The sequence below is a fragment of the Lissotriton helveticus genome, chromosome 5_1, assembly GCF_964261635.1.
Source record: "Lissotriton helveticus chromosome 5_1, aLisHel1.1, whole genome shotgun sequence".
NCBI lineage: Eukaryota > Metazoa > Chordata > Amphibia > Caudata > Salamandridae > Lissotriton > Lissotriton helveticus.
Genome location: NC_136065.1, coordinates 439,905,087 through 439,924,548, shown reverse-complemented (window position 1 = coordinate 439,924,548; position 19,462 = coordinate 439,905,087). Strand labels below are relative to the sequence as shown.

Sequence of the window (19,462 nt, the reverse complement as noted above, 5' to 3'; positions counted from 1 at the left end):
CTTTGGGCAGGAGTGGCTGAATTTCCTCGTGTCTCAGCGTAAGGTGTTCTGGGTTGAGGGTTTGAGGGTGAAAGGGAATGATTGGTGGGGTAGCATTGAGCTCTATGTAATAGCTGTGCTCAGTGATGGACAAGACCCTCCCAATCCCCCCAGCCTGAGGTGATCTCACGAAGGGGTTGAAATCCCTTCCACAACATTTTGGTGGTGGTGTGCAGGGCGTGTCAATTATTGGAAGTTGAGGTTCCTTTACAAGGTTGTTCCTCTGCCTTTAGAGCTATTTCTTCCAAAGGAGCCTCGTGTGAATCCCTTACAGCCATGCTGGTGGTAGCTTTGTTGCTGCCTCTTTTATGGCTGAGTATGTCCTTGGATGGAGAGCATTTGGGGGAGGCATGGGCATTTAGGTGAGGAGGTGTGGCAGGAAGGGAGGGGAGTGAGGCAGGGTGGGTGGGCTGTGACTTTTGAGTCACTAATGGACTTTTTTCGGGGGTAGAGTTTTTAGTGCAAACTTGAACTGAAGGTATCGGAGCACTTTACAATGAGCACTAGTTGAGTTACAAACGTAAACAATCATTTTTTCATTCGGCATGGGGAGATTAAGTGATTTGCCAAGAATCACAGGATGTTGAGCATCCCTGCCGAGATTCTAAACCGGTTCCCCTCCTTCGAGGTTGACCGCTGTTGCAGTTGCGCCATATCCTCGCCCCTGTTATCTCCGAAAGGAGCCTCTCCCCAAAGGGACTTGAAAGGCGCCCATCACCGTGGCAATCTGTTTCTTACTTGATTTTCCCAAGCATCGTGCCAACCCGAGGTGTGAAGAGTGGTATTCATCAAAAGTGGATTGATGGGACCCTGTTGCAAGCACGCAAAGCCGGGAGCGGCACCAAAGGATGACAGGTATTCACTCCTCTGGCGGCAGTATCAGCCACATCCAAAGCACACCTAATGGTTGCATCGGAGATGGACTTACTTAACAAGCTCTTCCTCCTCTTGCAATACTGGTCAGCGAGGTACTGTAAGAGCCCCTCCTCCACCCAGTGCGCCACTGAGTTGGCAGTGCATAGCCACAACCACCTCTACTCTCTTCTCTGCAGCATCGATCCTCTTGCTCTGTGTCAAGAGACTAAGCATTCAGGAAGAGGGTGCCGACTTGTATTTTTACTCCATGCATGGTGTTACCACACAAGATTTGACAGGCTCCTTAAAAATCTCAGGGGAAGATTTAATCACCCACCTGAGCAACAAAAGCTACTGTACAGAACGCTCTGTCTTGGAGAGCATCTCAACTAGGAAGTCCTGTTCTTTAGGGTGACATACATGTCCACCTTACGGTAGTCAGCTACACGTTGGATAACACTGTTGTACATCGTACTGTCATCTTGGGGGAGGTCCTGGCAAGGATGTGGTCTACGTCAGGATCTGGTCCACATCATAGTCTTCCAACAGATCTCCAGAAACACCAGGGTAAACCTGGGACAAAGTGCTCAGCTGGAGAATAAAGATTTGGGCTGGCAGAGTAAGATTCCTGGGACCCTTGGGGAGGAGGCATACGAGGTAAGAGTGTGATGGTGGCGGTAAATGTGCAGGAGGGGTTGAAGGATGAGCAACAGATGTTTAGTCCTTAGGCTTCTTGAGGGCAAGAGGGGCAGAGAAGTGTCAAATGGCTGGACTTCCTCAAAGGTAAATTTGTCTTACTTGGGCTGGACCGTGTCGTAAGCCAATATCTTGCCTGTGCGTGGATGGATGACAATTCTTCACTGTCTATCCAGCTCTTGCTGAAGTCTCGCGAGGATCAGGTGTTCTACAGCATCATAAGTGGCTTCGGCGCTGATGATGGCTTCGGTGACTTTGGTATCGATGGTGGAATTGGCTTCAATGACGTCGCTTATGGCTGGTTGAGGATCAAGTACCTTGGCAGTCTCTCCTCGGCTCAGAGGCCTTAGCTTTGAGCGATGGTGCATCCGAAGGTGTGGTTTCGGCACCAGACTCGATGCCCAACCCTCACTGTGCTCGGCTCAGAGGTGCAGATGCCTCCGAGGAATGGTGAGGGCTGGGACATTAAAAGTACTCACGCATTGTGTGTACTGACCGAGGTGGATGGAGTCTCTTTAGAAGCTGCCTCTTTCTATTCTAGGAACTACTGGCCTGACTGACATTGGAGCTGATGAATATGGGGCTTGTCTGGTGGGCTGGGAGCTCTGCTGACAAGCTCAAAGCCCACGGTCCCCTCCTTGTTCAGTGCCCAGGAGGTTGGACTCACCAAAGAGTTTGAGCAAGCTGTTGTGAGGCTTCTTGCTGCGAAACACCGAACAGTTGCAGCGGCTCTCGTTATGCTCCGGCGAGAGGCACAAGTCTGAGGCAACGTGGAGGTCGTCCCAAGTATACCGGCACTGGGGGCCTACCTTGAAGGGCATCTGTTCCATTGCCTTAGGAGCTTCTTCATTCTCCGAAGAATAATCTAGAGCACACAGTGGCCGGAAGGGTACCAAAGGCCAGGAGACCTAGCCACTCATCGTCAACTAGATTCAAGGATGGAACATCCTCCACAAGTCAAAAAGCATGTCGAAGAGTGACCTTGCGGTGAAGTGTAAGATGGCGGACTCATGGCCGCGACTGGAACTGACAAACTAATAAATACTGGAAGGATTTGCGGACTCCCTTGGATCAGCCTCTGACCCAACGCCTCGCGGAACCCGCTGCGCGGGTCCCGCATCGTTCAGGGGCGCTGTTAATCTTGGAAGCTGTTGTACTTTTTGCCATCTGGGCTAAGGGCTGCGAGCAGGAGGGGCTGGACTCAGTCTCCCAAGAGTCTCAGCCTACCTCGCGCCCGTAACACCTGGGCCGCTCTCCCTCATCGCCCCGCCCCCAACTGACCGCTGAAAGCCACCGGATTTCCTCCTCTCCGTGGGATACTACTCGTCCTGTGACCTGAAGGATTTGCGGACTCCCTTGGATCAGCCTCTGACCCAACGCCTCGCGGAACCCGCTGCGCGGGTCCCGCATCGTTCAGGGGCGCTGTTAATCTTGGAAGCTGTTGTACTTTTTGCCATCTGGGGCTAACGGCTGCGAGGGCTGCGAGCAGGAGGGGCTGGACTCAGTCTCCCAAGAGTCTCAGCCTACCTCGCGCCCGTAACACCTGGGCCGCTCTTCCTCATCGCCCCGCCCCCAACTGACCGCTGAAAGCCACCGGATTTCCTCCTCTCCGTGGGATACTACTCGTCCTGTGACCTGAAGGATTTGCGGACTCCCTTGGATCAGCCTCTGACCCAACGCCTCGCGGAACCCGCTGCGCGGGTCCCGCATCGTTCAGGGGCGCTGTTAATCTTGGAAGCTGTTGTACTTTTTGCCATCTGGGGCTAAGGGCTGCGAGGGCTGCGAGCAGGAGGGGCTGGACTCAGTCTCCCAAGAGTCTCAGCCTACCTCGCGCCCGTAACACCTGGGCCGCTCTTCCTCATCGCCCCGCCCCCAACTGACCGCTGAAAGCCACCGGATTTCCTCCTCTCCGTGGGATACTACTCGTCCTGTGACCTGAAGGATTTGCGGACTCCCTTGGATCAGCCTCTGACCCAACGCCTCGCGGAACCCGCTGCGCGGGTCCCGCATCGTTCAGGGGCGCTGTTAATCTTGGAAGCTGTTGTACTTTTTGCCATCTGGGGCTAAGGGCTGCGAGGGCTGCGAGCAGGAGGGGCTGGACTCAGTCTCCCAAGAGTCTCAGCCTACCTCGCGCCCGTAACACCTGGGCCGCTCTCCCTCATCGCCCCGCCCCCAACAATCATCCAATTGCTATCGGGGATATAAGTTGGACCAAGGAGACCGCTGCGCGGGAGCGCGCGGGAGCGTCCCGGGAGAAGCCCGGGAGAAGGGCGGGACCGTCTTTGGCCGTCAGTGGCCGAAGGAGGCTGGGCTGGGCCCACTCTCTTGATCCCCCTTACTGCACATTTTAGGCAATGCCTTCGCCCCCACTACGGGAAACTCCCTCAAGGGATGGCGCTTCCTGCTCTGGGACTTTGGATAACTATTTTAAAGCCACTAAAGGAGAGGTGGACAAGGAAAGCTCGCTTGAGAAACGTAGGGTGGAGCGCAGGCGCTCCATAGAATCTATGAAAACCAGGCCCTCGACCGATATCATCCCTTACCCCATCACTCAAGAGGAATGCACGCCACCTAGCAGTTTAATTAATTCGACACTTGAGGACTTTCCCGTCTTACTAAGGGAAATTCCTTCTACCCCAGGGCTAGCGGTTGGAAAAAACAGAGTCAGCCCCTCAAGAGTTCTCCCATACTATTGTCAACCTGTTAACCCAAACCCCACCTATGCAATTGGCTAATAAGAGCAAGTCCAAATTAAATGTAGTGGTGGAGTTACATAGGCCCCCACCTAGTAAACGTGCTCGGAAAACAATGGGGGGGTGGGGGAAATCTAAAATATCACATCTTGACTTTGGCAAGAAACGCACTAATACCGTTCTACCGGGGAAACCTACGGAGATAGTGCCTACCATTCCTCCTCCTAAGCCCCCAAACCCCAGTACAACTGCCACTACTAAAGAACCAGAGGTTATCTCGTCGAACCTAAACCTTCCACTCTCTGCCAAGGGGAGCATTGAATTCCTACTCCGCTCCCTTTTGCAGCCTATTACCGACAGCCTAAAAAAAGTCGAGATTAGGCTCACCTTACTAGAAACTTCTCTTACCACTCTGAACACTCTAGTAAGTAAGCAGACACAGCTAGCGGGAACCCATTCCTCTGTTGGGGATCCATCCAAAGCAGAAGTTGCAACTAATGCCAATAAACCCCCCCCAGACACCCGCCACCTGCCCCCCCTCTGCAACCCCTTATGACCATCCAATTCCAGGCACGACATAATAACCAAAGCAATAGACCTATCCACCCACTGGATCTAGCCCCCCATAGCTCTCAAACAGAGTCCTCTGGAACACATCAAGATCAGGTTAATGCCCCTCCACCAACGCCCGTTGGCCCAATTCCAAGACCACGGAGGCCAGACCTCCCGCCCGAAGCTAATAGATTAATGGTGGTCTTAGCTGGTGCCCCCCACTTAAGATCTGGGGAAAATGAGGACTATCAGTCCCTTAAGAAAAAGGTAATCAAATGGCTTAACTGGAACCGACCCTTGCCATCCCACTTTAATAACGAAATCATCATGGTGAGAAGGGTCCCATGGCTAGGGAAGACCAGGAAAACCATAGTGGGGGACTGTATCATGGTAACCTTTAAGGATCCGGGTACGGTCCGACACATCTGTGGAGGAATGAATCGTTCCCTCGATTCCACCATACAGACCCTCCCAGTATCTTTTTTCTTTCCACCGATTCCCAGGCACCAGGTTCTAATACACAATGACTGGACAAGGGTGGAATACAGACGTAAACACAAAGGCTTTGTACAACGCCCGTACTTCCAACCGCCGGACACACCTTTGTGCGATTTTAATCGCTTTAACTGTCTGAACGGTTTGGATGGGGTCGACTGACTTACTGTCTGTAAGACAGTGCCAGGGGTCTCGGGCCCCCGTGGCCTCCTGGAACTCCCCACTGTGTCCCCAGGTCCAAATTCTGGCCCACTGAATGATCCAGCTGCTTCAGACCACGGCAGAACCGAATCTTCTCACCTAGCCACTGATGGGGTAGTTGTTGTTGAGGGGACAACTATGGTTCCTTTCCTTGTGGGCAATGGTGCGCCGAGACTCCCGGTGCCACATGCAGCTTTTGCTGCCCTCGCTACAGGCCCCGTTATTGAAGTGGAGCCTGGACTCATCTCTTCCAACCCTTATGGTATGGCATCTGCCACCTCTGAACATTTGAAGATAATCTCCTGGAACATCGCGGGATTAGCTAACAAACTGGAAGACCCGGCCTGGGCAAAGTACATAGAGACTGGTGACATATGTATGTTCCAGGAAACCTGGGCCAGAGAGGACTATGGACATCAAGGTTACTCATCATTTTACATTTCAGCAAGGTGGGAAGGCAAAGGCCGCCCTTCAGGGGGCCTCACGACGTGGGTTGCTGCTCACCTGGGCTGTGTGGCTACACAGCTCCCATTCAATTCTGATGATATCCTTGGGGTCTTATTAACATGGCCAAACAAAGCTAACCTCCTGCTGGTCAACATCTATTCCAGGCCGATGGGAATGGCAAAAGAATCACCGACTTTTAATGAACTCTCGAACTTTTTATCTGACCTGCCGACTGATTCATATTTTGTGGTGGGTGGGGACTTTAACTCTCACTATGAGCCACTCCCCGGCATCCAGGAAGGGTTCTTATCAGAAGAAGACAGGTGGGCAGTACCATGGGTTGATGTGCCATCTCCGAAAGCTTGGACCCCACTGGCACTGCAAATTACTGCCCTGACGCTAAGGTTCGGACTCAGAGCGTGTAATGGGCGAATCAAATCCGACAGACCAGGCAAAATCACTTATAACCGCCGGGGAAGAGAGTCCCACTTGGACTATGTCCTGGTCCAATTAGTGAGGTGGTCAACAATACAGGATTTCAGGGTAATAGACAGGATGGACAGTGACCACAATGCCCTCGAGTTAGACCTTGTCCATCCAGCACCTCAGGCCCCAGTGTCCCATGAGGAAGAGAATCGCCCCACGCTCCTCCTAGATAACAATAGGAAAAGAATCAGGTGGGAGCAAATGGTCACAAACAAGGATAAACTCCCACTGTTTTATGCAGAGATTACTCCTATCCTGGAAATGATTGGGGATCTTGACAGTGTGGCAAATATAATGGATATAAGGAGCAAACTGTTTGATGCCCACGAGGAGCTCATAAAAGTTGCGGCACCCCACTTCACTCGTAACTTACGAAAGCCAAGGGAGAGGTGCCAAGGTAAAACACAATGGTACAATGCAGCCTGTAGACGGGCCAAAACAGAACTCCTTGGAGTAATTAAGGAGGGTACAGGAGGGGAACGCCTTAAGCAATGCAGGCAAACGTACAAGAAGCTTCTCGCGCAGGCCAAAATAGAATGGGAGGAAAACCAGTGGGAAGATCTCACAAAGGCCTTAGCAATACAAGATCAACGCCTGTTCTGGAGGATCGTGAATGGGGGATCAGGGAGTCTACATTCGGCAGTGGAGCCTAACATAGCTCCTGGAGTGTGGCAGGACCATTTCCAGTCCCTATATAGTGCTGAGTCCGGAGAACTTCCTGCGTTAATTGAACCTGAGAGGCTGGGCCCTCAGGCGGACCTAATAACACTGAGTGAGGTCACTGCTGCTATTTCAGGCCTGGCTTCGGGGAAGGCGCCTGGACTGGATGGGCTACCGGGAGATCTGTTCAAGCAGGAGCCCACCGTCTGGGCGCCTTACCTCGCTGCTCTTTTTAACGGTATACTCGGTGGGATGGAAATCCCTAGTACTTGGCTGGGGGCTGAGGTGGTCCCGATCTTTAAAAAGGGATCCCCCCTCCTCCCAGCCAACTACAGACCGATCAGCCTGATAGACGTAGCACAGAAGCTGTTCGGCAGGGTTCTCCTGAATAGGCTTCAGGAATGGATAGAAGAGGTGGGCGCCCTGAGTCCCTATCAGGCAGGATTTAGGAAAGGGGTATCGACCGTGGATCAGGTCTTTAGATTGAATTTGGTCTATTGGAGGACAGTGAGGTTCGAGGGCGGTAGTTTGTACACGATTTTCGTGGACCTACGGGCCGCCTTCGACCTCGTGCCCAGGGGAAAACTTTGGATCATCTTGGCAGGGATGGGCGTACCACCAGATATTTTACTGACCTTGCAGAGGCTGCACCATAATAATTATGCCCAGGTGAGGTGTGGGAGGTTGGGGGAACTGACTGATAGATTCCCCGTTGGCAGAGGGGTAAGACAGGGCTGTGTGCTGGCGCCGACCCTGTTTTGCCTCTTCGTCAACGGGGTAATCGCTCATCTTAACGCTACCGATAATACAGATGCCCCCAAACTAAATGGCAACAGTGTGCCCGCAATAATGTTCGCGGACGACACACTGTTGATCTCTAAAACACCCATGGGCATCCAAAGGATACTCGATGCCTTTGTGGCCTTCTGTCAGGATAGAGGGCTGGAAATCAACGCCACAAAAACCAAATATATGGTATTGAATCCGAGCCCCAAACAGCGCCCGAATCCCCAATTGGGAGCAGCGCGGCTGGAAAGAGTAGCCACGTTTGAATATCTCGGCGTGACGCTCAACGAAAATATGACCTGGGGGACTCATCAGAGCAGGGCTAACCTTAAATTAGTTCAAATTACCGGGGGTATATCCCGGATGATGACCGGTTCGACTTATCGCCCACTGGGGGCCTTAATACAGATATATAAGGCCCAGGCCAGGGGGGCGATTTTGTACGGGGCTGAATTGTGGGGCCACATCCCATGTCGGAACCTGTCTTCTACGGAAAACAGGTTTATAAGACAAATAACCGCACTTCCCCCTAGCACCCCACTCCTCCCTCTGAGGCTCGATCTAGGGATACGGCCACTTGCCGACGAGATAAGTTTAAGACCCATTGCCTTCTGGCGTAGGCTATGGAGTGGCGATGATCTCGCCGACTACAGGGCGGAACTGGCCGAACTATTAAAGCACCCCAAGGCGCTCAGTATTCCCTGGGTCCAAAACATCCAGTCAATTTGCACTGATCTGGGGCTCCCTGAATTGTGGACCGAACCAGCAAATGCAGCACCAGGAATCTCTAAGAGATCCCTGGCGAATCTGTATCACGAACACAAAAGGACAAGGGCCTTAGCTACCCAGATAGAGGGGTCCCTTTCTTCCATATTCCTGCAAACCAAGGATCTCTACAGATTTGAGAAGGCTTTCGATCCCATATATCCCATACTTACCAGAAAGTTATTTCTCCAGTGGAGATACGGCACATTGCCTTTCCGGTCGTTTTCAAGCACTTGGTCACAAGTCCCTTCCACCAAATACTGTCCTCTTTGCGTTGATAAAGAGGAAAATGATTTGCATGTGTTTTTTTTCTGCCCAGCCTACAAGGCAGCCAGAAAGTATTGGCTGCTTCCCTTGATTAAGAATCTGGGTGGCAGGGAATACACACCTATGTACAGGATTTTAAAATCCGATGTCTCTGGCCCAACCGTTTTTGCACTTTCCAAATTCTTTACGAATGTTTGGTATACGCGTAATTGTCTTTTAAAAAATGCTGGGTAGACTTCAGAATCGTTTCAATTCTTAAAAATAACTGTTTTCATTGTGTGTGTTGATCTTAAAATCATGTATTGATGTTTTACTAAATTTGACAGAACTCATGTGATTTTATTGTATGTATATCTTTTATGACCTAATGGTCGAAATAAAGATTGGAAATGAAATAAATACTGGGGCTATGCTGGACCGCATCTAAATCCAATGGTGGCTAAAAACAATCAAACGATGGAGTTAAGGACCGTGCGCGTCTACCAGAGAAGTCACCTAGACCTTGTGACTTGAAAGATTTTCTTCAAATAAAGCCAACTTGCACCCCAAGGCTAGATGGTAGTAATTAGCAGAGCATGTGTTTCTACAACCTCATGCTACGATCATGATGGTTCCCCCACTGATCCAGGCTTCTTGCACACAGCAGTAAAATTGTTCAGCTCATTTAAGCACTTGTGGGCCAAGATTTGTCCAACCTTCATGTAAAGGCTGTTTTTCAATGTGTTCGGAGCCTTAAAATGTTGATCCCACCAAGAGACATGCATGTGTTCCTAGCTCCTGAGCGGTTTGAAGATTGTTCAACTGGTGTCCTTGATGCGTGCGTATTTTGATGTGAGTTTGAGTGGGGAGGAGTCTTGTTATATAATGTTTTCATCCTCCATTAATTTGTTTCCTATTTTGATAGGAGGTACTCTTCCTAACCTGGTAAAGTTCAAACTGCCAAGTTGGACTATCCACATGTAGGTGTCTGTCAGTTGGCAAGGATGTTATTAAGATTGTAGGAAAGTACTCCTTTTGGCATGGTTACCCCCACTTTTTGCCTGACAGATGCATCTTTGACTGAATTCACACTCTGTTCCTGCTAACCAGGTTAGACTCCCAGTGTCCGTTTTTCCCCACAGCTGTACCTGTGTTTCCACAATTGGCACACCCCTGGCTCACATATAAGTCCTTTGTAAAAGATACCAATGGTACCAAGGGCCTTGTGACCAGAGAAGGTCTCGGAGGGCTGCAGCTTGTATTGTTTCACCCCAAGAGACCCCTCACCAAACACATGCACACTGCCACTGCAGCCTTTATGTTTTGGTGCAGATAAAAGGGAAGATTTTACCTAGCACACATCCCTGTGTGCCAGGCCTACTAGCATTGCAAGATGCTTAGGTAAGTCACCCCTAAGGCAGGGTGCACTATACCTTTTATGAGAGCATAACTGCATGAGCAGTTATGCCCCTATAGTGTCTAAGTCAATTCATAGACATAATTCCACAATGAAGGCATTCTGAGAACATGGGCTGGGAGCTTGTCAATACGGGTTCCACTGCTCTATGATGGCTTCACCGAATTCCCAAATGTTTGGTACCACACATCTCAGATTAATGAGCCCACACTGATGCCAGTATTGGATGCATTAATAAATGCACTCCAAGGGCAACTCGGAGATGCCCCTGCAAACCTACCAAACCTCTAGTGTGTTCCTAACTGGTCTGCAACAGCTTGCCACTGCTAGGCATGTTTTTTTTTACCCCTGGGTTGAACCTTTTTCTCTTGTGTCAGAAACAAAGCCTGCTCTGGATGGAGTTGCTTCACACCTACCCCAAGCAGAAACCGCATTGAAGGGCAGTGATCCTCAAAGGCTTCCCTTCCATTGTTATGCTGACAAGGGCCTCTCCAGCTAGTGGATATGCCAGCCGCCCTGACCCAGCCCCACTTTTGGCAGCAAGGTCAGCGGTAAAATTAGTAAGCAGGAGAGGTGTCCCCTCTCAGCCAGGACCAACCCTAATGTGTCCTGAGCGGAAGTGACCCCTTCCTTTGAAAATTCGCCGTATTGTTTTTGAGGATTATATCCAATAGGGTTAGGGGTATGCACCCTCCCCAGAGGGAGAGGACATGCAATGGTGTAGTTCTCCTAAAGGTAAGTAGCCCATTGCCTCCTACCCTATAATCCCCGTGACACCCCTTAATTGAGTATTTGGGGGCACCCCAAACCTTAATCCTCAGATTACCGGCGACATACAAAGAGGGCAAAGAGCCGTGCAGTGACGACTGAAGGCACCAACTGACTTGGCCTCACCCCTACCATCCTGTTTGCAGCCTTCAAAGACCCTACTGAAGAGTGACCTCCAGAACACTTGGAGAACTGCCTGTCTTCTAAAGACTCCTGATCTCCCATGGACAGCGGATCTTTCCAGAAGAAACCCAAGTTTAAAGACCAAAGCTCTGCCTGTGGAACCGTGAAGTCGACCACCTCAGTACCCGACACCCACGGCCGGAGTCCAAGAGGCCCACCAGTCCAGAAAATTTTATTCAGCAATCCTAAGCAAGAGTCTCTCGTGAGTCGACCCCTGCTGGACGCCACGTCGACTCCTGCAGCCCACCCTCTGCATGATGACGACGACTCCCCCTCCGACGCAACTGCCTCCCATGCAAGTGCCTCCCGCTACCGCACTGGTAAGCTGACTTCAGATGCCAAAAGACACCCCTACGCCCAGAGCCTCTGGTCCTTGGGGAGATCTGCTGACTGTCTTCTGATGCCCCAGCTTACCTGTGCAGCTGTAGGTTTCCATTGTTCGGCCTCCTGGCCTGAGCCTGCCACTTTTTTCTAATTCCAAGATTCCCCATTGGTTTGCATTAGGCGCCCAACAGTGTGTTTGCACTCTGTACCCGGCCACCCCTGTGTCGCTGCGGGTGTAAATTTGGTGCTGCATAGTGAGATGACCCCAACCCCCCCTCAACTGTGCCTACCTTAACCCCCAAAAACTCTGTTCCAAAACCGTGCTACTTACCTGCACGTAGTACCACTTTGATTGCCTTCTTTCAAAATTGGTTAACATTGGCACCAGATCCTGAGTTTGACCTCTGCGCCCAGCCGTCCCAGTCCTGCTAGTGGCTCACTGGGGTCACATACCCGAACCTTATCTGGTATGGATTCATCATCCGAAAGCTGAATTTCGTAAAGCGTTGCAATTTACTTAACTGTAAATTGCAGATTGTTTCCTCCCATAGGATAACTTTGTATTGATTGAAAAATGCACGGTCCGCTTTTGATATTGAAAAACAGTGATATTGTAAAACTTATTTTACTTCAACAAAGCATCTGTCTATTAAATACATATTTTTACAAACAATAGGTCTTGGATTTAGTCATTGTGTGTGTAATAATTTTTTGCCTTTGTGTGTACAACAAATGATTAACACAGCCCACACCTCCACAAAAGAGCATTATTATCTACTTTAGCCTCTGTAAAGCCTCTGGGGATCCCCTGGACTGAGTGCACCCTGTAACTTACTTTGGTATAGTATATACAGAGCCCATTTTCTACTGCGATCATCTAGGCACTGCTGTCTGAGACTTGGAGAGTGGGTGGGATGTGTCTCCCTCTTTCATATGTGAACAAAACATTAGATTTGTGACTTGGATATATGCCTTAATTAATTGTTCAGTACTATGGCAATTCATCATTTGCATTTTTTAAGCATTTTTGGGTCAGACTACAGGAACAAGTTCTGTCTTAAGAGTCAATAAAACAGTGGGAAAGGCAATATCGTCTATTAGAGGTAACTAGCAGCAGTAATAACGTGAATTGTTTAATAATGGTCAAACTCTACGATATCCCTATGGTGTTATCACTAAACACATTTGAAACGGTAATAACCCAGTGTATATATTTACTAAATTGAGCCATTTTGCCAACTTTACAATATTTCCGATAGGTGCGTGTGTATACCAGATTGTCCTCTTTTAAGACAGTCTGAGGTAAAATGGTAACCTTCCTGTATGGGCTAGGTAAAGAGGAGCATAAAGAGGAGCAGGACATCTTGAAGTGAAAACAAGAAAAGCATGTAATGCCTTGGATGCTTAGCAGATTTATTCCCCTGGTAATGGATTATGGTCCATTTGTATACGGTATATTTGATGCCACATGACCCAAGTTTATCTTATGGGCATATTTCACAAACCAATATCTAAAGCAAAAGCTTTTTGCCATCAGGCAAGTAGCTTGTTTTAATAATAAAAATTACTGGGAACTTTTGTTTTGTCTCAAAGTATGAAGCTTTCTTGGATCTGATAAATTGGCACACTTTTTTTTTAACTTCTGCAATATAAATTCAAAGATTGAATTGGAATAGTTAATATGTGAAAATGGCAAATAGTGCTGTTTATTGATTTTTATTTCTTTTAACATTGTAGGTTTACCTTATCCAAGTCACAATGTTGGTTTTACTCCTCCAACATCACTACCTAGACCTGGAATGTCTTACTACAACTCGCCAGGTCTTCACGTGCAACACATGGGTCCCTCTCATGCCATCGCAGTAAGTATTGTTAAACGACTAGATCCTCGCATTGACAGATGAGATTAAAATAACTGAAAAATATTGTTTACAAGATTGAATTGTTGATTTGCATGCAGTGTATACTCCTGTCATCTAGTGTTCTTGAAAAGTGCAAGTTCTTTAACCCCTCCCATGCTCATGACGAGCTCAGCTAGTCATGAGTCACAGTGGAGCTGTGCTCATGAGCTGAGCTTGTCATAACGGCTGCGGCCCGCCCACGCGCGACTTATTCCCCATCTTTGCGGGAGAATTAATGAGTGGGCGGGTCTGTGACGAGCTCAGCTCGTCATGAGCACAGGTTCACTGTGAGTCATGACGAGCTAAGCTAGTCATGAGCACAGCTGGGCTTTGACACCCCGCACTGTGGTGGAATTACCCCAGCTGCCAAGGGGTTAATTGTCGTCCTTTCACATTCTCAGCCTCTGGGTTGTGCTGCCATCTAGTTGGAGTACTAGCAGCAGTCTACTCTAGCTGTTTAAATCTCGAAGTTTGTTTCAGTTTGGTGTACTTACGTGTTCATTTGTGGCATACCATCATTCCTGTGCTCTTTAGCTCCTTTGTGTGTTTTTTTAAATCGGCCCTACATTTCTGAACCAGTTCTTGAGAGAACTGAATGTGTAGCCAGTCCTACCCCTAGTCTCTCTTTCCACCATTTTTCTTTCCTGCTATTTCTCTCAATCTTTTTTCTTTCTGAAAGGTTAGTTTGTGTAGCAGCAGGGCCAGCTTTAGCATGGTGGTGCAGAGTGTCTTTTTTTGATGCCTCTTTCTCTGACCACCGCTTCCACAGATTCCCTCACTAAACCTCCAACAGTGCCCCCATCTCGCCATATCCCTTTTCTCACATACATTTAATTTTTTAATAGCATTACTCAAAACAGTCTGAAGTGTCAGCACTTTAGATCAAACACACACTAAACAGAGACCATGAATTATACATGTGACTCAGTCTAAAAGAAATTTTACATAACACTGTGAGGATTACAAGCAGTAGGAACCTCGTGTTATCAATATTAGGCAGTATATTTTAAGAGTGTTTGGTCTGCAGAAGCACAAAGTCAAGATTTAAAACCTACCACAGTGGTTGAGGTTGCCTTTGGTAATAAGAATGTATTTCTATCTCAACACTTTTAGCAACGTTAAGATAATGTAAGACACTGGAAAAACATAACGTTATAATGTATGCCATGGAGTTAGTGGGAAAGCTCTTTGATAGTTCATAGGTCACTGTGCTCTATTAGGATTCTAACTTTTGAGTAGCAAATAAAAAGGATCTCTAGTACAAAAGCAGTAATCTACAGACCTATCAACATAAAATACTGTTCTTTTATCTGCATGGTACATGGTCTCCCTAAGTTAGGAGGCCCACTGTACCAAGGCACATTACTCTACCATCGATCTTTCCAGCCCACTTCAGGTGCCGGCACCTACTTTAAATGACAAATCACTTTTCTTAAACATGGGCAAGATGGGTAAGTGTCTTAAGATGAATGGGAAATAGGAGTTCTAGTCCGGTAGTCTCTACTTGCAGTAGACCAGTGCTCAAGTCATTGTGATGAACAAAGGTCTGCTCCTCTGACCTAGGTTTGATCACTATAACCTGTTACTTCTGGCTATACACCAGAGTATGATTGTGCTCAAACTGGGCAAGTTAGAAACTGGTACTGTCCAGTGTCCTTTGCAATAGTGCTACCAGGACCATGAGCACTGAGTACTAGAATGTCTTAAATTCCACAGCTGACAAGGTCCTTAAGTACTCCAACCAAATAACCGAAAGTCATCGAATTAATGCCAACCAGACCTCCAACTCCCCTCCTTTCCAGTTGAGGAAGCCCTTTGTTTCTCTTCTGCTCAACTTTTAAGATTCTGACGGTAGTACTGTTCGCTTACAGAGAAATGACTAGATGATTGTGCTTGATTTTCAGCACATGAATTTTAAAGGTCCTGTTTTGAAAAAGTGCAACAAATGTTTGGACTCATTCCTGGTGAAGCATTTCCTCTCCTGATAATGAGTACAGACGTCAACTAATCTTTGGGTTATTAACTGACCAAAAAGAGTGTTAATAACATGGTGGTTTCAGAAGATTAAGTTGAGCCACTGTGACCATTTGTAAGAACAGCAGTCAAAGTTCATCCTGACCACCAGTCTTTGGTGCATATCTTTTAACAGTAAAAGCATACACCCAACTATTCAGTGAGATAGCTATTCTGCCAGTTTGTCCACAAATTATGGTTCACATTGATCCGTGACTAGTCATACCAGTGAGATTATCCAAGGATTTCTATATTCCACATTTGAGGCTTCAGGCCATCCTGTATATCTGCCTGGGACTCAACTCAACAAAATTACACTATGTGATTAGTTCATTTGGATGGAGAGATGTTCTGGTTGCCCAAAGGACAGCCTTGCTACAGGCTAGACCGGGACTGTTTTCTTTATCCAGACAGATCTGATTCAGAGTTCTCCATAAAATGGAGACCCTGTGGTGCTCTAGGTGGATCTGCTCTGGCCTAGACCGCTTCGGCACTCTAATGCATCTTCTGCAGCAACCACGTCTGTTTACCTCCGATGAGAATCCTCCTGTCTTATGCGGGAGAGAACTCTACAGTGGCGTTAGCAGCGTGCATGCACTGCTCTCGCCATGACGAGGGCCTTTTGGAATCGATACAATTCCAAAGCGTGCCTGCGGGGAGACAGAAGATGTGCATGCGGGCATTGGATGATTTACTAGTGGTGTGATACTGTAGTTAGTTTTTTTTCGCTGCCAGTAAAGAGAGTCCCCGTGTGCACACCTTCTGTCCACCATGTAAAGCGCCGTTCATGTCCCATGACGGGCCGCGCTAGTTTAATTACTGGAATTATCAAATAAAAGCAGTTAAAAAAGTTACATTTTTAGAATGTTTATGTAAAAAGATGAAGTGGGAACCACTGGTGATTTCCTCGTATTTTAGATTGTGTTACTAGTACTAGACGTTTCCTCTGTGTATATATTAAACTTTGGCTGTATTAATTGATTTTAAGTCGTGTTTTACCGTTAACTAAATACTTATATTGATCTATTAAAATACCCCTTATCCCCGCGCTATTGCTTTTCCTAAGAACTGTAAGCAATATTTATTCACCCGTATCCAGTCTGAGGAGACTCCGTGTATTGACCGCGGAATGACGGAAGTCTAAGTCACGAGTGGCAGGGCAAGGCGGATGTCAGCAATGAGCGTTTAATGGACTGAGCAATGTTACCTTAAGACAGACTGTGCACTGCTGTCATTTTAATCTGTGGGCTGCGGGTTACACAGAGTGGTCAGTCGTTGCCTCTGTCCTGTACAATAGCTTAGTGAGTGAACTGAGCACTTGCTGCTAATATCTGTCTGTCCCTACTGAGCAGGAGCAGGACCAGCTGAGCTTCTCATATTTCCAAAGTTGATGCATCCAAAGGAATAAAGGTGCACCCAGGCGTGTTTGTGTTAAACAGTGCACAGCAGATATGTTTCCATGTTGACACGTGTGATAGATGTGCACTGTCTGAATCGATGGTAGGGAAAGGTGAGTGTGTTTGAAATGTATTCACCTTTTCCCATTAAAAAGTTTCGGAAAAATACATGCCTGGTTTGAAAGGGAGGGTGGGGTAGAGGCGAATAGGCGACTTCTGTTTAAGCAGAAAAGAGCACATGTTCATAAAGTTGCAAAAGAATTGTCAGTGTTTGAAAGTGGTTGAGTATTCTCAGACGATTGGTGATGGTCTATAACCTGAATGAATATTTGTGCGTTAAAAACATAATGGGGGATTTCAAACGGAAGTTCTGAATACCAATTCACATTCTGTATAATTAAAACTACATGACGCCGGAGATGCACCGCCCCTTTCCCTCACGTGATCATTACAGGGTGAAGGCAAACAAAGTCTGTATTGGAAAACGTATGTAAAATAGTGTATTTCAGGGCAGGCAGCACTGGGGCCGTATCACATCTAGCGCACCCAGAACACTGGCACAATGAAGCACTAGATCTTCCACCTAGCTGCCACTGAGCCTTCCTGCAGCAAAAATCAAACAGGGAAGAAAAGGCCCTGCCTAGACACGCTCTCATCTGCCCACTCCTGGGACGTACCATCTACCACACTTGCACTGCTAGGGAAAAACAGGTAACCAGGAGCCCCTTCCTAACATGAGCCCCTTTCTAATATGAGCCCCATTCACTTTCCAATGGGAGCACTCTCTCCATGATTTCTCACTTCAGTGTCTGGTGTTAAGCCATAGGGATGTAGGCAACGCGCTTCCACTGTCTGGGGAAGCGGTCCTCCCCTCCATCTTATATATACTATGTTCGAGGCATGTGGGCTGCTGAATTCATATCTATAGCATAGATCGCCGCCTATTGTTGGGTCCGGATGATTGCCCATTGTTGTCCTGGAAGAGACTTCGAAGTATCACGAGATAGGTGGCTCCTCCCCTGGACTACAGTGCGCATGGGCATCGACTCCATCCCCAGATTGTTTTTTTCCGCCATTGGGTTTGTATGCATTTTCGATATCTCCAGTTCGGAATCGATATAAACTTTCCTTAAGGCCCGAAGGCCTTTTCTTTAGCGTCGGTATTGTCTTGCGTTCGGTGCCCAGCTCTGTTCCGGCTCGGTTTCCGAGTCGGATATCCAGAGGAGTCGCGTGGCTCTTCGGTGCTCGAGGCCCAGTCAACGCAACCAGACTTTCGACGGAACATCATGGAACGGAGCCCGTTCAAGAGATGTCCCGTGTGCAACTCAAAGTATCCCCACATCGACGTTCACCCGGTGTGCAACAAGTGCCTGTCGCCGGATCACGATGAAGCCAACTGTATGGCTTGTTCCCGTTTTCGCTCCAAGAAGACGATTCGACTTCGGCGCGTGGCGCGCCAGGAGGCCCAGCAGTCGGCCCCGGTGGACATTTTCGAGGGGGAAGAAGCAGACGAGCAAGAAGATCAAGACCCGATTTCGACTCCAGCGGTGGAGATCGACTATGACTACGACGCAAACGTCGAAGTGCTCGATACAGAAGCAGTCGTCGACGAGGTAGGAGACGACAATGAGGCCTATGGGGCCATGGAAGATAGCTCAGGAGAAGAGCTATGCCCCGTTCGTACAATCACTAAGGCTCAGGTCGAGGGATCGCCACATGGCCTTACCCAAGATCTTCCACCTGAATCCACGGCCTCGCCTACGGGCCCGGCTAAGGACACTTATATGGAGCCGACGTTGGTCAAACCGAAACCGAAAGTGACGGCTTCGGTGTCGACGAAAACGAAAGTGATAGAGACGCCATCGAAACAGAAGACGTCTGTCGCTCCGGTCGCCTCCTCGTCTTCCGACATGTCGGGGCAGCCGAAGCCGAAGAAGGGTGTCGACCACGTGAAGTCCACCAAGGGTGTCGAGCCGAAGTCCACCAAAGGCGTCGAGCCAAAGTCCATCAAGGGCGTCGAGCCGAAGACTGGGGCTACAAAAACAATTGTCAAGGCCGCCGACATCGGCGCTCGAGTCAGCACATGCCGGTGGGCCGAGAACGTCTGTCGGGTCGACGAAACCGTCCGCATCCTTCACGAAGCAGGTGTCTGACTCGTTGCAACGCATCAAGAACAAGGCTTCCGCGGTCGAACCGAAGGATACTTCCACCCCGAAGCAAGCTGCCAAAACGCCAAAGTCCTCGGCGCCACTCTTGTTCACGCTGCCGCCGGAGGTGGCGCCAAAGGCGTTTGCACCCAAATCGGTCGACGAAGCGCCCATAAAGGAGTCTACAGGGTCGAAGCCTTCTCAGCCGCTGGTGAGCTCGAAGCATCGACAACTCCTGATGGAGGAGCAGTCGGAACATTTTATCGACGCCGACACCGGGAAAACGTACCCTCTATAAGAGAAAGATCACACCGGCACAGCCTATGGAGTCCTACACTATTCCTACACTATTCCTTTGAAGCGCAAAAAGCCTTCTACGGATTCCCCGGTT

General features: G+C 48.7%; 1 protein-coding gene across 1 annotated transcript in view; it reads left to right on the top strand.

Annotated features, from left to right (window-relative positions):
- CCDC6 (coiled-coil domain containing 6) overlaps positions 1-19,462 on the top strand; it is a 342,291-nt gene that overhangs the window by 251,472 nt on the left and 71,357 nt on the right. Inside the window, exon 8 of the mRNA XM_078642647.1 lies at positions 13,351-13,475. Within this exon, the coding sequence (XP_078498773.1) occupies positions 13,351-13,475 (125 nt within the window). The remainder of the gene's footprint in view (positions 1-13,350; positions 13,476-19,462) is intronic.